The sequence below is a fragment of the Eschrichtius robustus genome, chromosome 9 (genome assembly GCF_028021215.1).
Source record: "Eschrichtius robustus isolate mEscRob2 chromosome 9, mEscRob2.pri, whole genome shotgun sequence".
Lineage (NCBI taxonomy): Eukaryota > Metazoa > Chordata > Mammalia > Artiodactyla > Eschrichtiidae > Eschrichtius > Eschrichtius robustus.
This window is the reverse complement of record NC_090832.1, coordinates 108,724,182-108,744,932: the sequence shown is the minus strand read 5'-3', so window position 1 is coordinate 108,744,932 and position 20,751 is coordinate 108,724,182. Positions and strand designations below refer to the sequence as shown.

Here is a 20,751-nt window from a genome sequence, read left to right as displayed (position 1 = left end):
GGAGTTGGGAAGACATGCAAACATCAGCTCTCATGAGCCATTGAAAGCCTGCTCCAGGATACAGTGAAGGTTCTTACTATTACATTCAGATAGGTTAAAGAGAGATGTCAGGTTAAAAAATGGCAACATTTCTGGATGTGAATTTCAATTTGTGTAGTTGTAATGTCCATTGTGTGAATGTTTTTATTAGGTAAAGATTGTAAGGGAATTTTGGCCATCTTCCCTTTCAGAGGAACTACCAGGAAGCCGTGAAATCTGTAGAATATGCTGTGGGTTCCATTGTACATGACCTCGGTAGTGTAATCAGAAGTACAGTCACAGTTCTTGGGGTATCCCTGATATCTCATGTCAGTTGCCTGGACAGTCCCTTGATGACTGCTCTGGTTAATCAAAGGTGTAAATGAGGCCCCTACTTCAGTGGTCCTCAGGCATCACATATCCTTTTATTAATATCAGTGCTTCACAGGATAATGGCTTGGTTTTCCCTGCAAGTTATTAGTAAGTATATTTGGGCTGTCTGTCAGTCAGAGGGAAGGCTAAATAAAACAGTCTAAAAACAATGACCACCTCATGGCAATCATCCAGAGACAGGAAGTCCTCATGACAATCATGCAGTGTTCCTTGCACAAGCTGTTTGTATGGCCAGCCTGGTCACATGGTTGATGCTCTAAACAAAAAGGGATGCTTCAGGATGCTTTGGTGTGTTTCCATTGCTTTTATTTGGCAAAGGGCATTACACTTCGGCTTTTGTGTCTGATCTCTCTTACAGTTTTCATATATGAGTTTGCTGAGTCTCACTCAGCATGTATGTGAGTGAAATGTATGGTTGTGTTGATAGGGCTGTACGGAACCATCATACTCTTCAACAGCATCTTCTTAAATTTGCTCACACAGCCATGACAATAGCATCAGACACAGGAACCAGTAAGGAAAGCTGTATGTCTCTGGACAGTTTCTTCCATATTACCTGATGTGTAATCTTTTAAATATATTTCCCATGTTTTCCTGTAGCAAACAGGGTGCTAAAACAATCACACTATCAATTAGATCCTATCTTTTTGGGGACAGATACCTTTCGGTGCCCCTGTCTCTGCCATGTACATTTACTGCCATCTGCTGTTATGAGTCTTCCAACTCAGCTATTCTTCAGAACTAACTGTCCCAATTCAACTAAAACTTTGGGCTGAACATGGAGATCATAGCTGCTAGCAATCGAAGGTAACTTCTCCCAGTTATGAGTCTAGCCTGAGAAGATTTTTTAATGAAAGTTCCAAGCTGGAGCTCAGTGTGTATGCTATCCATTCTCTTCAGAGCAATAATCACAGTTGGTAAACATTAAGACTGGTAGTGTATAGACATGCTTTGTAAAGAACTATAGCAGCAATAATTTTTGCACATGATCAAGGGTTTACTGCAGCACTTCTTTTCCTCTTCTTTTCTTAAGGGTTAGTGTCAACAAATGACAAGGAATAGAAAAGTCTACATAAAGGTTTTAGAATGAGAACTTAAGGACACAGATTTATGATTCTTTGGATGCAACACTTTTGGATGTGGTTCTAAAAAGCTTTTGTTGAGCATTGTCAAATTTGTAGCTTCATATGGATGGACATCATATTTATAACGAATGCCCTTCTATATGTGCTACCATAGATGTGATATTCTTGACCTTAGTATCATCTTTGAAAATGTTAAATTGAGTATTCTGTTAACTTACATGTTATAAATTGGCATGTTGTATTATTGCAAGAGATTTGATTTTTCAGCACAGTGCAAAGATCTTTCAAATGCATATGTCTTTTTTTTATAATTCCATTTTGTTTTAAAGCATATTTAAAATATAGTTTTCTCATTTAGTAAAAGTTGTCTAATTGAAAAAATACTCAAAATATAGTCAAAATAGTAAAAAACATGGTCAAATGTTATTAAGTTTGAGATTCATTTAACTGCTATCTATACTGCAAATTATCCACATAGAGAACCTGTTCTTGCATTAATTTTTAAAGTCTAATTCAGGTAAATAAAGAAATAAACTTACTGGCAAAGTTAATTCATGTCCAAAATTTAAATTGACAAGCTAACATCATTACTGGGTAATAGCAAAACCTAGCAACAAGAGAAAAACACATTTATATTTTGCACATATGGAAGCATTCAGTATTGTCATCAATTTTGCGATATTTCTTAGAAACAGTTTGTCCTGTTCAGTTTTGTTATTGCTATATCATGGTTTCAGAACTCTGTAGCTACTGCAATTATGCATGAGCACTGTTCTGTGAGCCTACAACACAGCACTACAATAGCCCTTTAAAGCATTGAATTTCATTATGATTTAATGCCAGTAACTTATAACTTCCCAATTTGAGAAATCAAACATAGGTACCTTGGAGAAGAAAAAATCCATACATTGTATTTGTCTCTGGAGAGAAAACAAACTACTTATGTGCTTATGAAATATGCCACAGGAAAAAAATATGAGACAGATGCACTGAAATGCCTTTAGCAGAAAACAAACCAGAGATGGAAAAAGCCAAAGAAATGAATTTATATCTTGCAAAATCATAAAGGTACTTCCAAACGGTTTGTTTAATTTTTCTTCATTCTGCCTCTCAAAAATTAAAGATAACTTTATATTTACATGGTGCTCCTAAGGCAGGGACTTAGTGTGATCTTTGTCATTGTTTTCTTTTTATAAAAAATAAAGTGGAACTTCTAGTCACAATGACTCTCTACCTTCATACTTTGACACACCACCTTAGTGTCAAACACATAGCATCAATAAAGAAAATTTAAAATAGGCTTTTGAAAATATAAAGTCTAGCTCAAAAACAGGATAAACATCTTCCCAAATGAGAAATGGACAAAAATGCAAATCAGCAAAACAGTTAATACTGCAGACCTGCCAAGATCTAGATCTAGAAACAGGGCAGTTTAGCTTCTCTAGGGCAAAGGGTACAAATGACTCACTCAAGAAAACATGTGATGCTGCTAGATGGCACAGCCAGTGCACAGGGACCCAGCTTCCCCCATCAACGGGCCTGCAGCCAATTAGTCAGGGGACATCCCCCCAACTAGCATGCCCACCGAATTCAGCCCACCACAACAGAAGGGCCCAGGCAGCCCATAGAGGGTCATCCCTACGCTCTATAGAGGAAAGTGTGCTGCTGGGCCCCATAGGAGGCCTCCTACATAAAGCCACTTCTCCAAGATTGATAAATATAACCAACCTACCTAATGCATAGAAATAAACACAGAGAATTAGGAAAAATGAGGAGAGAGAGGCATATGTTTCAAACGAAGAAACAAGACAAAACTTCAGAAAAAGAACTAAACAGTGGAGATAGGCAATCTACCTGATAAAAGTAATGATCATAAAGACACTAACTGAACTCCAGAGAGAATTGGATGAACACAGTGAGAATTTCAACAAAGAGTTAGAAAATACAAAAAAATAACCATGCAGAGTTAAAGAATACAATAACTGATATAAAAAATACACTAGAAGGAATCAGCAGTAGATTAGATGATACAGAGGAGTGGATCAGCAAGCTGGAAGACAGAGTAGTGAAAAACACCCAAGCTGAATAGAAAAAAAGAAGCAAGAATTCTTAAAAATGAAAATGGTTTAAGAGTTCTCTGAGACAACGTTAAGCATACTAACATTTGCATTAAGTGGTCCCAGAAGGAGGAGAGAGGAAGAAAGGGACAAAGAACATATTTTGAAGAAATAATAAATAGATGAAAACTTCCCTAACCTGGGAAAAGAAATAGACATACAGGTCCAGAAAGCACAGAGAGCCCCAAACAAGATGAACCCAAAGAGGCCCACATTAAGACACAATATAATTAAAATGGCAAAAATTAAAGATAAAAAGAGAATCTTAAAAGCAACAAGAGAAAAACAACTAGCTATGTACAAAGGAACTCCCATAAAACTATCAGGTGACTTTTCAGCAAAAACTTTGCAGACCAGAAGAGAGTGGCACCATGTATTCAAAGAGATGAAAAAAAAAAAAGAAAGAAAGAAAGAAAAAGAAATATACAACCAAGAATATGCTACCTGGCAAGATCATCATTCAGATTTGAAGGAGAGAGAATTTTACAGGCAAGCAAAAGCTAAAAGAGTTAAGCATCATTAAACCAATCTTATAAGAAATGTTAAAAGGAGCTTATCTAAGTGGAAAGAAAAGGCAACAACTAGAGATATAGAAATGATGAAAGGAAAAAACTCATTGATAAAGGCAAACATACAGTAAAGGTAGTGGAGCAACCACACATAAAGCCAGTAGGAAGTTTGAAAGACAAAAGTAGTAAAACAATCTATATCCACAACAAGTAGTTAAGGACTACACAAAATAAAAAGGTGTAAAATATGAAGTCAAAAGCATTAAATGTGGGACTTCCCTGGTGGTGCAGTGGTTAAGAATCCACCTGCCAATGCAGGGGACAAAGGATCGAGCCCTGGTCCAGGAAGATCCAACATGCTGTGGAACAACTAAGCCTGTGCACCACAACTACTGAGCCTGCACTCTACAGCCCACAAGCCACAACTGCTGAGACTGCATGTTGCAACTACTGAAGCCCACGCACCTAGAGCCCATGCTACGCAACAAGAGAAGCCACTGTAATGAGAAGCTCGTGCACTGCAATGAAGAGTAGCCCCCACTCACCACAACTAGAGAGAGCCCGCATGCAGCAAAAAAGACCCAATGCAACCAAAAAATCAATCAATTAATTAATTAATTAATTAATTTTTAAAAACACATTGTTTAAAAAAAACATTAAATGTGCTGGGGGTTAAAAATGCAGGTTGTTAGAATGCATTCAAACTTAAGAGATTATCAAATTTAAATAGTCACATATTATATTATATATGAAACTCATGGTAACCACAAACCCAAAACCTATATAGATATACACACACACACACACACACACACACACAAAATAGAAAGGAATGCAAACATAACACTAAAGACAGTCATCAAATCACTAAAGAGAGCAAAAAAAGTAGAAAGGGACAAAAAAGAACTAAAAAAAAACCTGAAAACAATTAACAAAATGGCAATTAGTACATACCTATCAATAATTACTTTTAATGTAAATGAAATAAATGTTCCAATAAAAAGCCATAATGATTAAGGTATCAACTACATAACAGATTACATAATGATAAACGGATCAATCCAACAAGAAGATATAACAATTGTAAATATATGTGCACTCAACATAGGAGTACATAAATACATAATGCAGTATTAACAAATATGGAGCAAAATTGACAGTAATACAATAATAATAGGGAACTTTAACATCCCACTTACATCAATGCACAGACAGAAAATCAATAAGGAAACACTAGCCTTAAATGACTCATTTGATCAAATTGTATTAATAGTTATATACAGAACATACTTTCCCAAAACAGCAGAATTCATTCTTTTCCATTGCACATGAAACATTCTCCAAGATGATCACATGCTAGGTCACAAAACAAGTTTCAGTAAATTTAAAAATTTCAAATCATATCAAGCACCTTTTCCAAACACAAGTCAATGAGACTAGAAATCAACTGCAAGAAAAAAAGCTGCAAAAAACACAAGCATGTGGAGACTAAATCATATGTTACTAAATAACCAATGGGTCACTGAAGAAATCAAAGAAGAAATTTAAAAATACCTAAAGACAAGTGAAAATTATCACACAATGATCCAAAAATCTATGGAACACAACAAAAGCATTTCTAAATGGGAAGTTTATAGCAATACAAGTCTACCTCAGGAAACAAGGAAAATCTTAAGTAAACAACCTAACCTTACACTTAATGGAACTAGAGAAGGAAAACCAACCCCAAGTTAGTAGAAGGAAAGAAGCCACAGAGATCAGAGCAAAATTTTTTTTAAAAAAAAAGGAATCAATGAAAGTAAGACCTGGTTCCTTGAAAAGAGAAACAAAATTGATAAAACTTTAGCCAGATTCATGAAGAAAAAAAGAGAGAGGACCCAAATTAATAAAATTAGAAATGAAAAAGAATTTACAATTGACACCACAGAAATACAAAGGATCATAAGAGATTACTATGAAAAATTATGTGCCATTAAGATGGATTTTATTTTAAATGGGGATTAAGAGGTACAAACCTCCAATTATAGAATAAATAAGGCACAAAGATGCAAACAACATAAGGAATATGGTCAATAATATTGTAATGACTTTGTATGGGGAGAGATGGTTACCAGACTTTTGAAGGTGATCATTTTGTAACATATGCAAATGTCAAATCATTATGTAGTACACCTGAAACTAACATAATATTGTATGTCAACCATATTTCAATTAAAAAAAACACATGTGACAGATACATATATACAAAGAGAGAGAGAGAGCCTGTCATCTGGAATTCTGACCTTTACCAAACTGCCAGCTCAGGAAGAAAATAGAATGCAACTGAAGTATCATGAGCAGAAGTGCACCAAATAATCTCTCGCAGCTCTGTGAATGGACCTGTGGACCATCAATATCACCATAGGCCAGAACTACTCAAATATCCAGAATCCAAAATTCTAGTTTAGGTGCTCAGAGGACCAGGTAGCATTCTCATTAGTGCAGGCAGAGTTGAGTACAGCACAAGAGCACAGGAGAAAGAGAATAGGAGTGCAGAAAAAAAGAGAAAAACAAAAATACTTTTGACTCAAAATGAGCCTAAACAGCACAATACCAAAACACATGACAACATTGAGAAAGGAAACAAGCAAATCAGCAAATAGAGCATGAATCACTCTAGATAAAATTACTTTTATGGAAAAGTCTGACAAAAACTTTAAAATAAGTATTTTTAGAACACTAGAGAGCACAAATGAATAACATTCATTTAAAAAAAAGAAATTACAAAAGCAAAACAGGCATAAATTAAACACCAAAAAATGTGGAAAAGATTCAAAATCTTGGGAATAAAAGATTATATTTATTGAAAATTAAAACCCAATATGCAGACCACTGAGGGGAAAAAACTGGTGTCTAGGGAGAATACAGGACAGAGAATTAAGAGAATGTTCTAAGAAGTGAAAGCAAGATTTAAAAATTTAGAGGACAGAGTCAGCTCTACCCACCACCAGAGCCTCCCATCAAGCCTCTTAGATAGCCTCAACCACCAGAGGGCAGACAGCAGAAGCAAGAAAAACTACAATCCTGCAGCCTGTGGACCAAAAACCACAGTTACAGAAAGATAGAGAAGATGAAAAGGCAGAGGGCTATGTACCAGATGAAGGAACAAGAAAAAACCCCAGAAAAACAACTAAATGAAGTGGAGATAGGCAACCTTCCAGAAAAAGAATTCAGAATAATGATAGTGAAGATGATCCAGGACCTCGGAATAAGAATGGAGGCAAAGATTGAGAAGATGCAAGAAATGATTAACAAAGACCTAGAAGAATTAAAGAACAAACAAACAGAGATGACCAATACAATAACTGAAATGAAAACTACACTAGAAGGAATCAATAGCAGAATAACTGAGGCAGAAGAACGGATAAGTGACCTGGAAGACAGAATGGTGGAATTCACGGCTGCGGAACAGACTAAAGAAAAAAGAATGAAAAGAAATGAAGACAGCCTAAGAGACCTCTGGGACAACATTAAACGCAACAACATTCGCATTATAGGGGTCCCAGAAGGAGAAGAGAGAGAGAAAGGACCAGAGAAAATATTTGAAGAGATTATAGTCGAAAACTTCCCTAACATGGGAAAGGAAATAGCCACCCAAGTCCAGGAAGCGCAGAGAGTCCCATACAGGATAAACCCAAGGAGAAACACGCCGAGACACATAGTAATCAAAGTGGCAAAAATTAAAGGCAAAGAAAAATTATTGAAAGCAGCAAGGGAAAAACGACAAATAACATACAAGGGAACTCCCATAAGGTTAACAGCTGATTTCTCAGAAGAAACTCTGCAAGCCAGAAGGGAGTGGCATGATATACTTAAAGTGATGAAAGGGAAGAACCTACAACCAAGATTACTCTACCCGGCAAGGATCTCATTTAGATTTGATGGAGAAATCAAAAGCTTTACAGACAAGCAAAAGCTAAGAGAATTCAGCACCACCAAACCAGCTCTACAACAAATGTTAAAGGAACTTCTCTAAGTGGGAAACACAAGAGAAGAAAAGGACCTACAAAAACAAACCCAAAACAATTAAGAAAATGGTCATAGGAACATACATATCGATAAAATTAAGTTATAAAAGACCACTGCATAACTACTGAAAATATCATCTTTACTCCATTTAATTACAAAACTGAAATCCTAAAGCTTACTGTCTCAAAAGAAAAAAAAAATGTACGTAAACCTCAGGGGGCATATTTTGGTGTAGTTGATAACCGTCACTTTGTTATATTTGTTTAGATGTTTTTAACTATATATATGTGTGTGTATATATATATGTGTAGGTATACATATATTGGGATGACATTTGGTCAGAATATTGGAAAGACTTTTCAAAAAGTTGAATAACAATGAATGTCTGATATCAGTTTAGTGAAAAAAAATGTAAAAAATACCCCATGAATGGCAGTATCTAATGTGTTTCTCCTTTTTTAAAATAAATGGAAAAACTAATGGTTGCAGATTGTACAATGAATATTTTTAAATGTGGAATTTTTCCAGTTTGATAAATAATTTTAAATGGCGATTTAAAAAGATTATAGTAATTATTGGTCTTTGTTACTATAGAAATGTTACTAGATTTAATAGTTTTCTTTGTATTGAGCTGAATCTTTAGAGAAGATCAACTCACCACATTTTCTTGAGAAAGATGTAGATATACCAAACATTGATGACCTTGGTTATACCAAGTGCTTTATTTAATGCACCAATCTGACATTAACATTTTAAGTCCAGATTGAGTCCATTTGCTTTAATTTGAAGGGTGAGGGGCAGGAAATGTGGACCTCTATGAAGTAATCCCTCTTTGTTCTAGCAGGAAGTCTCCTAGGAAGACTTCCTGAATTTTCAATCTCTCCCCATCCTTAGCCATTCTTGGCCAGGCACCCCTCAGTTGTTCCCACAGTATCCTGTACTTAACTCTTCCATAAGTGTCAGTTTGAAAGTCTTTTTATTGGTAATTTGGCTTTTGACAACTTAAAATGCGCTGTTATTTTCTTCCATAGTAGTTTATCTTTATATTTCTTTGATATTCTACTGAGAATCTATTTAAAAATCATATCTGTTTTAAAAAGGTAATAGCTGATTGTACTATTAATTTGTCAACATAATATTGTCATGAATAGTTATTTTTATATGAGATTTGGGGAGATATAATGAGTGGTATTGTCATAGTAGTTTATGAATGAATGGAAATATGTTGTAAAACTGTCCATTTGGTTTCATGCTTTCAGTATTGTGGATTGTTTTCTCAGCACTGTGATGAAATCATCTGAAATCCATTAAAATCCACTTGGAGCCCAAAAAAAAAAAAAAAAAAAAAAATTTAGAGGACATTTTAATAGGCTTCCAAAAAATGTCTAATATGGGTTCTAGAAAAACTCTATAATAAGAGATTTCAGAGAATGTCAAAAAGCAATATTTGAGGTGATTCAGGTGAGAATTTTCCAAAATTGAAGGAATACATAATTCTTGAGATCAGAAGTGTACTCAGAGTATTAAGAAGGATAAATAATGATTAATCCATCCCTAGACGCATTATCACAATTAAAGAGAAGATCTTAAAGCTGCCAAAAAGAAAAGCTAAAGTAACAAAAGAACAGCTTTTAAGCTTTTTTTTTTTACTGACTTCACATCAGCAGTAGAATGCAACAAATAATTAGCTACTGTTTAAAGTTCTTAAAAAAAAAATCTAAAATTTTATACATTTTTAAACAATTATTCAAGGGTGATATGACTCTGAATTTACTACCCATAAATTCTCATTACAAGAACTATTTAAATTGTATTTAGCAAGAAGATAGATAGATAGAGATAGGTATACCTAGAAGGAAGGTATGAAATCCAGGAAAACAGAAGAATGTCAATAAAGTATTTAATTCTTGATTGCTTTTTATAAAAACTTATCGTTTAAGAGGTGAAACTGAAAAATATTGTATATTCAAGTCCAAAATTTAGAAAATACAAATAAGCAAAAGAGACAAATTGAAAAATCATTCTCATTCCCAGCATGCAGAGATAGCCACAGATAATGTTAGTGAAAGTAATTCTGGTATTATCTCCATGCATATTTTCATAAAAATAATATATCATCTAAATTGCGTTATTTCTTCTATTTTATACAAATATCTTCTATGCCATTAATTATTATTCTACAACTCCTGCTGAAAAGCTGGATAACATTCAATTATATAAAATTTCTTGGTTGGTAATTAAATCCATGCTCTGTTGTTTACATTTTTACAACCTTCCCTTGGTTTTGGATATCCTGAACTTCCAGTTTGAGCAGAATCTTCTAAAATTTTTTAAATAAATTGTATTTTCCAAATCAGACTGTTTTTACCAAATTGTTTAGCAAGCATACCTGAAGACTATAAGTCTAAAAAATAAGAATGTTAAAGACACTGGAAAAAAAAGTCTGTTGCATCAAATTTTAATTTTTAAAATAATTCAACCTAAGTGTTTGATTTTGATTCCATTACAAGCAATATTAGTAAAAGTAGATGAACATTTCGACTTGACTGTGTAATTTTTTTCATAAAAATCTCTTTAGAGATCCCTGTCTAGCCAGCAAATAATTGCTTTAACTTTGGATTTTAATATTAGCACTGAATGATTTATGTGTACATTAAATAATGTGATTCTCACCAACCATTTATGAGCTAAGAATGATTATCTCTCTTCTGTGGATAATCACACTTCAGGGAAGAGAGGTTAAGTGGTTTGCCTAAGATCACTCAGCCAGGCAATGGATTATCTCAAAATATAATCCTTGAGTCTTTAAATCATTAGACTCGGTTGGCCTCAGCAATACTTGCGAGACATAACAGATATGCACGTAGATTTTTCCTCAAATGATTTATGTGGCATAAAGTCTAATTTGTTTATAGAGCTTTTTTTTTTTTTTTTTTGGTTCTTATGACACAATTTGGTCTGTAAGCAGATATAAGGCATTATAAAAATGAATGTGATAAGAATTCACATGTGGGAAAATCTCTGGTTAAATTAGAGTATCAATTTCCAAAATAGTACATAGATGAAGCAGATAATAGAATCAACCATTTGCCGGAAGGGTCAAGGGAAGAAAGGCAGGAGGTAACAGAAAGCAGATGGAGTAGAGTGACTTCTTTTGTAGAACTGCAGTTCAGGGTTAGCTTTTAACAAGTTCTGAGTGAAGTAATAAGAGAGCTTATTATTTCTTAATAAGGACATGTGCATCCCTGACAGCTATTCCCCCATCTCCAGTATAAAATGTCTGTATAAGCCCACATCAACTACAATGGCAAATGTGCCTCGTGTGTCCCTTCGATATAAAGTTCATGTAAATGGGACTCTAAGAGATTATTCCTAGAACTTAAGAATTTTGATCAGTGATCGATCTATGCTCGTTTGCCAGAAACTTCCTTCGTTTTAGCTCTGAAAAGTCCTGTGACCTGGAACACCTCTCAGTCCTGAGCATACTGGGGCCGTTGGTCAAAATTAAAATAAAAACTAATTGTGTTCACTGTCCAAAATTTAGAAAGTACAAATAAGCAAAAATGTGCATTAAAATTATCAGTGGGAACCTGCTGTACAGCACAGGGAGCTCAGCTCAGTGCTCTGTGGTGACCTAGATGGGAGGGATGCGGGGGTGGGAGGGAGGACTAAGAGGGAGGGGATATATGTATACATATAGCTGATTCACTTCATTGTACAGCAGAAACTAACACAACATCATAAAGCAACTATACCCCAGTTAAAAAGAATTATTCATACTTTCATCATGCAGAGATAACCACTGAATTGTCTTTTAAAATTCAGTTTTAAAAGTATGTCAAGTACTTCCGTATGTGTACCTTTTCATTTGATTGCATCGTTCTATAAACTCTGATAAATTTTCAACTGTGTATTGACCATTTCTGCCACTCGTTCTACAAATTCCCTTAACCTTCTACTCTTGGTTATCTCTGAGACAGAGTACTAGCTGGTATATTAGCAGCTTGCCTTCTGAGTTCTGATAACTGTATCACAGGGTAATCTCACAGCTCCAGGGTATGCAGCCATTCATTTCTTATTCCATTTCTATCTCCCCCATAGGCCAGGGAAGGGAAATTTCTACCTAGGGAGTTTAGCATCATTTAACATCAATGTTACGTGTCCAACAATCTCCTACATGAATGAGAACATATGTCAACCATAGTGAGCACTTAAAAGTTATCAATAACTACTCATACACAGTAAGCTCTTTTTGTTCTGTGTGGGTTTAACTTTCTGAAAGCATTTCAACTCCTGATTTAAAGACAGGAGGAGAGAAGGAAAATAAAATGCGGTGTTAGAAAAGAAATATGTCCTTATCTATCCTAAAATGTTCAGACTTGGTTGAGACGATATTCTAGGATTACTGTGATCCAGAATGTACCTCTATCTTTGGAGTACTTATCTATTTGCAAAGTTATCCTGTTCTTACCAATAACACATACAGTAATGGCCTCTTCCGTTTTATTTCTAGCTACACAATGCCTGTTGGCAGCCCTAGGGTTGCTTGTATGATTGAAATGGCTGCAGATGGAAAACCTCCAATACGGAAAGAAGACACCAAGATACCTCATGTGTCCCAGGTAGATATGCAAATACCCAGTTTCAAACATTACTAAGTGTACCCTCAATATTTCAAAGTGTTTACGTTACTAAGCATTAATCATATTTCTTTAGAGAACAGATTCCTTGTAAAAAGCTCTCAACAAAACACCAGAATAGTCATCTCTGATTCTTTAGGTATAATTAAATATATTTAATACTGCCTGTCACTATAAAAGTTTTATTAAATTTAACAACTCTTACACTTTGCATATAATATGCTTTATTTTAATAAAACAGGTCAGGAATGGGGAAAGATTAGCAAGATACAAAACAGTGCTTAAAAACTTACGTTTTTATAGTCTATGCTAGTGCTTGCATTATGCTGTTTAAAGTCCCTTCTCAGAGTTTTAGATTTACAGGAAATTTTTCTTAGAAACAGTGAATGAAGCTAAATTGAAAGAAGAGAGGATGTCTGTCCCGCCAGAGACAAGGCAATTTGCTGAATTCTTTTCATGTTAATGATGTTGTTGGCTACATGCTTCTTAGTATGACTTTACAGCAATACATTTAAGATAAAGAATTTCTGGTCCATTTGATCATCATGGAGAGTTAATTTGTATAATTAGAGCTCCAAAATGCTAATTTTGGTACACAGTAAAGTTGGAAATGTGTAGGGCCCTAATGAATTGGAAATTTCCTTTTATTTCTATTTTTTCTGGGTAGTCTCCTGTTGAGTGTATACAGGCATCCAAAAGAAGCACATAGGAATATCTAACATTTGCATAATTATATTACATTTTCCAAATTATGGCCATATATATTATCTCATCTATCTTCACAAGAACCCTCCAAAGAGTGATTACCCTTTTTATAAGGCTAAGGAAACTGAATGTCAGATGTCTAAAATTTCATGGTGCAAAAGAAAGAGACTTGATCCTTGGTTTTCTGACTCCCAACCTTTTTTGTTCCCTTCTAATACACTTTATGGCTCTTCATTTGCTGGTGCAGTGATTCAAAACTGTCGAGTGGATTGTCAGGATAGGTATAAAATTGGTTTCTGTGTTGTAAAAAGTAATGCTAGAGCCCAAGATGACCAAATATTTAGATTCATGACATGGAATATTCAAATGGTGGAAAATATATGAAACACTCATAGTTTTGTGAAAAATACAATGTAAAGCAGCCAGTGTGATTTTTATCTTTATTAATTCCTTGTAGTCATCCACTTTTTATATTGAGAACTCCATATTTTCTTATGAATAACATATAATATGTTATAACATAAACATTAATGAATTATATCTTAATTTATAGAATTCAACTTGTTCAATAAATGTCATTTGTTGTTGAAAACAATAGATACATGTGTGACAAATAAGTCTCCTCACATTTTAGGTTGACTGAACGCCCATCCTCATACAGAGACTACAGTTTATGATTTAAACTGAAAAGAATTTGGATACTTTTAGGGTGGTAAACAGAGATGCACTTAGGCTCTCTAAAGCTTGTTTACAACACTCTGCCTCTTTATGTTCATCCCAACTCAAGTGCTCCGAAGTCTGAGGGGATCACTTCCACCTTTGAAAGCAGGTTAACCCCATAGCTCGGCACCCACTGTGGTGAGCTTCTCACAGACTAGACCCCAGTCCTGGACTTGTCCCCAGCAGCCTCCAGGCCAGCTCCCCATTTTTTTGTGTGAATTATACATTTTGCTACTCCCTTTTCCTCTCTTATTACGGTGAGAGGATGGTGGAAATTTGTGGAATAGGATATAAGCATTGAGGATTTTGTGAGCTGAAGCCACTTAAATTTTAGTCATAGACTTTGGCCAAAACAATTAAAAACAGGTTCTAGCTCTGTCTCTGCTCATTGTAATCTAGTAGGAATTGTTATGTATATAAATTACCATTACGTACAGAATGGTACTTTTCAGAACATAAACCTATAACAAAGCCAGACCAAAACCAAGAGAATTAAATCCAAAATTATATTATAGATTGGATAAAAGAAACACACATTAACTTAGAGAGAATTTTTTGGGTAATTTTGAAAGTAAAGAATAAAAATCTCTCCTTAATACTGTTACCAGTAACAGCTAACACATAGAGCACTGTGTCCCAGACACAGTTCTAAGAACTTTTTATACTTTAACTCATTTAATCCATACCAAAAAAAAAAAAAAAAAAAACCTGTGAGGTAAATACTATCCTCTCCAAATAAAGAGGAGTAAAGTTAAGGCAAAGAGAGGTTAAGTTTCTTGCCCAAGGATGCACAGCTATTCTGGGATTCAGATGCAGACATTCACACTAAAGAACCCATGCTTTTAACCAACACTATGCTGCCTCACAACCTTTGAAACGGTGTTTTCCCTTAATCATTCTATTGCAACTCTTAACTCTTTTATGTAATTCTCACTTATTGTGTGCTATTATTTTCTTTTTACAGTGATAAAGAACCACATACTATAAGATTTATCCTCTTAACAAATTTTTAAGTATACTGTAAAATACTGTTATCTGTAGGCACATTGTTGCATCTTGCATGACTGAAACTTTATACCCATAGAACAGCAACTCCCCATTTCCCTCTCCAACCAGCCCGTGGCAACCGTCATTCTACTTTCTGCTTCTAAGACTGTGACTACCCTAGAGACCTCATATAAGTGTAATCACCCAGTACTTTTCCTTCTGAGGCTGGCTCATTTCACTCAGCATAATGTCCTCAAGGTTCTTCCATGTTGTAGCATATGATAAGATTTCCTTCTTTGATAAGGCTGAATAATATTACACTGCATGTATATACTGTGCTTTCTTTATCCATTCATCCACCGATGGACATTTAGATTGTTTACACCTCTTGGCTATTGTGAATAATGTACAATGAACATGAAAGTGCAAATATTTCTTCAAGATCTGTTTTCGATTCTTTTGGATAAACCCAGAAATGGAATTGGTAGATCATATAGTTCTATTTTTAATTTTTTGCAGAACCCTCATACTGTTATCCATGGCAGCTGCACCATTTTACATTCTCTCCAACAGTGCAGAAAGGTTCCAATTTCTTCACAGCCTTGTCAACACTTGTTACTTTTGGTTGTTTTTTTATAATGACCACCCTAACAAATGTGAGGTGGTATCTCATTATGATTTTGATTTGCATTTCTCTGATGAGTAGTGATATTGAGCATCTTTTCATATACCTTTTACATATGCCATTTGTATGTTTTCTTTGGAGAAATGTCTGTTCAAGTCCTTCTTTTCCTAGTTTGTTGAGTCTTTTTATCATGAAACAAGGTTGAATGTTGTCAAATGGTTTTTCTTCATCTACTGAGATGATGATGTGAGTTTTATCCTTTGTTCTGTTAATGTGGTATATCACATTTATTGATTTTTGTATGTTGAACCACCCTTTCATCACAGGGATAAATTTCACTTGGTCATGGTGTATGATTCTTTTACTGTGCTCTTGAATTTGGTTTGTTAGTATTTTATTTAAGATTTGCATCTCTATTCATCAGGTATATGAGCTTGTAGTTTTCTTTTTTCACAGTGTCTTTTTCTATCTTTGGTATCAGGATAATGCTGGCCTTATAGAATGAGTTTGGAAGTATTCATTCCTCTTCAATTTTTTGAAAAGTCTGGAGAAGATCAGTATTAATTCTTCTTTAAATATTTTGCAGAATTTTTCAATGAAGACATCTGGTATTGGACTTTCTTTGTTGTGAGGTTTTTGATTACTGATTCATTCTCCGTATTGATCTGTTCAGCTTTTCTATTTGTGATTCAGTCTTGGTATGTTGTATGTTTTTAGGAATTTATCCATTTCTCCTGGGTTATCCAACTTGTTGGTGTATAATTGTTCATAGTCATCTCTATAATCTGTATTATTTCTGTGACATCAGTTGTAATGTTGTCTCTTTCATTTCTGATTTTATTTGAGTCTTCTCTCTTTTTCTTTAATTAGTGTAGCTAAAGGTTTGTTAATTTTGTTGATCTTTTCAGAAAAACAACTCAGTTTTGTTAATTTTTTTCTATTTTTTTCTATTCTCTTATTTATTTGTGTTCTAATTGTTATATAATTTCATTCCTTTTGCTAATTTTGGACTTAGTTTGTTCTTCTTTGTCTAGTTCTATGAAGTGTAAAGTTGGGTTCATTTGAGATCTTTCTTTTTCGTAAAAGTGTTTACTGCTATAAACTTCCCTCAGTACTGCTTTTGCTACATCTCATAAGTTTTGGTACTTTGTGTTTTCATTTGTCTGAAGATATTTTCCAAATCCTCTTTTGATTTCTTCTTTGACCCATTGGTTGTTTAAGAGCATATTGTTTAATTTGCATATATTTGTGAATTTTCCATTTTTTCCTTCTGCTACTGATATCTAGTTTTATTCCAGTGTGGGTGGAAAAAATACTTGGTATGATTTCAGTCTTCTTAAATTTGTTAAGATTTGTTTTGTGACCTGACATGTAATCTATCCTGGTTAACGTTGCAGTGTGCTTAAGAAGAATGTGTATTCTGCTGCTGTCAGATGGAATGTTCTATATGTCTGTTAGGTCTATTGGTTCGATAGTGTTGTTCAAGTCCTCTGTTTTCTTATTATTTTCTATATGAATGTTCTATCCCTTATTGAAAGTGGGATATTAAAATCTCATTCTATTATTGTACTGTCCATTTCTCTCTTAGTTCTGTCAATGTTTGTTTCATATATTTGAGTGTTCTGGTGTCAGGTGCATATATATTTATAATTATTGTATCTTCCTGGTCAATTGATTCTACTATCATTATATAATGTCATTCTTTGTCCCTTGTTGACTGAAGTCTATTTTGTCTGATATAAGTGTAGCCACTGCTGCAATGTTTTGGTTACCATTTGCATGAAATATCTTTTTTCATCCTTTTGCTTTCAGGTTATGTTTGTCCTCAAATCAAAAGTGAGTCTCTTATAACAGAATATAGTTGGATCTTGTATTTTTTTTAATCTTTTTTTATTCATTCAGCCACTTCATGTTTTTTGATGGGGAGTTTACTCCATTTATATTTAAAGTAATTACTGATAAATACTTGCTATTTCCATTTCAATCATTGTTTTCTGCTTAGCTTCCCCCCCCCCTTTTCCTCTCTTGCTCTCTTCCTTTGTGTTTTATTGATTTTTTTTTTTAGTAACATACTTTGATTCCTTTCTTATTTTATTTTTTGTATCTTCTCTAGACATTTTCTTCTGGTTATCATAAATTACCACAGAACATCTTATAGTTATAACAATCTATTTTAAGCTGTTAGCAACCTAACTTCAATTGCATATAAAAACTCTAACCTTTTACTTCTGCCTGCTCCACACTTCATGTAACTGATGTCATATAGATATAAATATAGATATAGATATAGATACAGATAATATGTGCATAATTAACACATTTTTATATAGTGTTTTTAGACTTTTGTCTTTTAACTTCAGTACCAGAATTACAAGTGATTTATGCACCACTATGACAGCATTACATTACTATATTTGTCTATATAGCCACCTTTACCAGTGAGCTTTATATTTTCATATGCTTTCATATTGTTGTCTAGTGTCCTTTCATTTCAACTTGAAAGACTCCCTTCAACATTTCTTGTAAGGTAAGTATAGTACTCATAAACTTGCTCAGCTTTTGTTTATTTGAGAAAGTCTTTATCTCTTCTTCATTTTTAAAGGACAGTTTTTGCCAGATACAGTATTCATGTTTGGCAGCATTTTATTTTGAGCACTTTGAACATATTATCCCACTCCCTTCTGGGCTGCAAGGTTTTTGATAAGAAATACACTGAGAGTCTTATGGGGCTCCCTTGTATGTGACAGCTCACTTTTTTCTTTCTTCTTTCAAAATTCTGTATTTCTTTTGAATTTTGACAAATTGATTAAAATGTGTTTTGGTATGGACTTCTTTGAGTTCTTTCTTGGAAGTCCTTTGGACTTCTTGATTCTGAATGTCTATTTCTTCCCCAGATTTGGAAAGTTTTCAGCCATTATATCTTTAAATAAGCATTCTGCATCTCCCTCTCTCTCTCTCTCTCTCTCCCCTCTCCCCTTTCTGGGACTCCCATAATGCATGTATTAGTCCATTTGATGGTGTCCCATAAGTCCCTTAGGCTTCCTTTACTTTTTTTCAATCTTTTTTCCTTTTTACTCCTCTAACCAGATAATTTCACATGACCTTTCTTTGAGTTTGCTGATTCTTTTTTCTGCTTGATCAAGTCTGCTGTTGAACCCCACTAGTGAATTTTCACTTCAGCTTTTATATATTCAGCTCCAAAATTTCTGCTTGGTTCTTTATTATATTTTCTATCTCTTTACTGATATTCTCAATAAAGAATATAAAACATTTTAAATGTTAAAAAATAAACATTTTCTTCATGTTTCATTTTCCTGAGCTCATTGAGCATCTTTATGGCAGTTATTTTGATTTTTTTGTCAGTAATTTATATACCTCTGTTTCTTTAAGGTTGGTTTTTGGAGACATTTTGTTTCTCTGATTGGGCTATATTTTTGTGTTTCTTCTTGTGCCTTGTAACTTTGTAATGGAATCAACACATTTCAAGAAACAGCCATTTGTCCCAGCCACATGGACTTGCTTTGTATAGGAAAGGTTCTTCACTAATCAGCCCAGCGAGGGATTCTGGGAACTTTTCAAACCTTTTCTGTGGATGTTTCTTCTCTGGGCCTGTCTTTTAAATTCTCTATTATAAGAATTTGCCAGTTTCTTTTTTCAGTTGCTTATAATCTTTTGCTCCCTCTGGTGTCTGTCTGCAGTACATCAGGTTCTCTGGAGTTGCTACAAGCCACCCAGTTCTCTTTCATTCTCAGCAGCCCCAAGGTTTCTATAGAGTATGTGGGTTGTGTCAGAACTCCGAATCACGCAAAATAGAAACCAGTCCCTCAGGAATACCCCTGAAAAGCCAGAATGCTGGAAACATACTCCATGTCTCTCTACTCTTCCACGCTGCCCCAGCCCCAGGAAGAGGCCATGCTGCATCAAGAGCAGCAGCACACTGTCCAACTCTCTTTTGTTTTCAGTGACCCCCCCCCAGTCATCTAGAGTGCAGTTTTCCATTGATATTTACATGGGATTTGTTCCAGGACCCCAAATAGAGACCAAAATCCATGGACTCAAGTCCCGTATATAAAATGGTGTCATACTTGTATATAACTTATGCACATCCTGTATACTTTAAATCATCTCTAGATTACTCATAATATCTAATGCAGTTTGAATGCTATGTAAATAATCACTGGCATGTGACAAATTCAAGTTTTGTGCCTTGGAATTTTCTGGAATTTTTTCTGAATATTTTTGATCTGCAGTTGGTTGATCCTGCAAATTCAGAGCCCGTGGACACAGAGGGCTGACTGTATGCCAGGTACTGTCAGTGCTTTAAGACAAAGGAGACAGGAGACCCATTTCTCAGGCAGCACCCCTGAAAAGCCATTATTTTGAATGCACACTCCATTCACAGGGAGAAGTCAGTGGTTGCAGGTTTTGCCCATTCTTTCCCACTGAGCTGGGGGTCGGGGAGGGGATGTCTATAGTGAGTGAATGTGTGCTAGTCCAAACCTTCACCTCTGTTCTCAGGGACCCCCAACCTTGCACCCTTTCCTGTCAGCACTTAGATTCAATCAAGACAGAAACTAGTCTCTTGGGCAGCACCCTGAAAAGCCTGCACATTGGATATATGTTTTAGTCTTCTATTTCCCTCCCCAGAGAGAGACTCAGAGCTGGAAGTTTTCTCCCAATTATGTCTCACTGAGTCTATGGGAGAGCTATGGTGAGTGAGTGTCAAAGATTTTCCTGCCAGCCTCAACACAGCTGGTTTCACAGTCACCTGGGGTACAAGTGTCTCTTAACTGAACTTATGTATTTCTTACAAAGAAACTTGGTCTGTGTATTGTTGTTGAATCAGTGTCTCCATGGAGAAAAGAGTTTCTGGAGCTTCCTATTCTGCCATCTTGATGATCTGTATGATGTTATTTTCTGTTTAATTTCTTTATGTTTATTTCC

The 20,751-nt window shown here is 34.8% G+C and overlaps 1 protein-coding gene across 1 annotated transcript in view; it reads left to right on the top strand.

The window, feature by feature from the left end:
• The window catches only part of EYS (eyes shut homolog), a 1,820,808-nt gene that overhangs the window by 1,523,850 nt on the left and 276,207 nt on the right, over positions 1 to 20,751 (top strand). Inside the window, exon 32 of the mRNA XM_068550856.1 lies at positions 12,644 to 12,752. Coding sequence (XP_068406957.1) covers positions 12,644 to 12,752 — 109 coding nt within the window. The remainder of the gene's footprint in view (positions 1 to 12,643; positions 12,753 to 20,751) is intronic.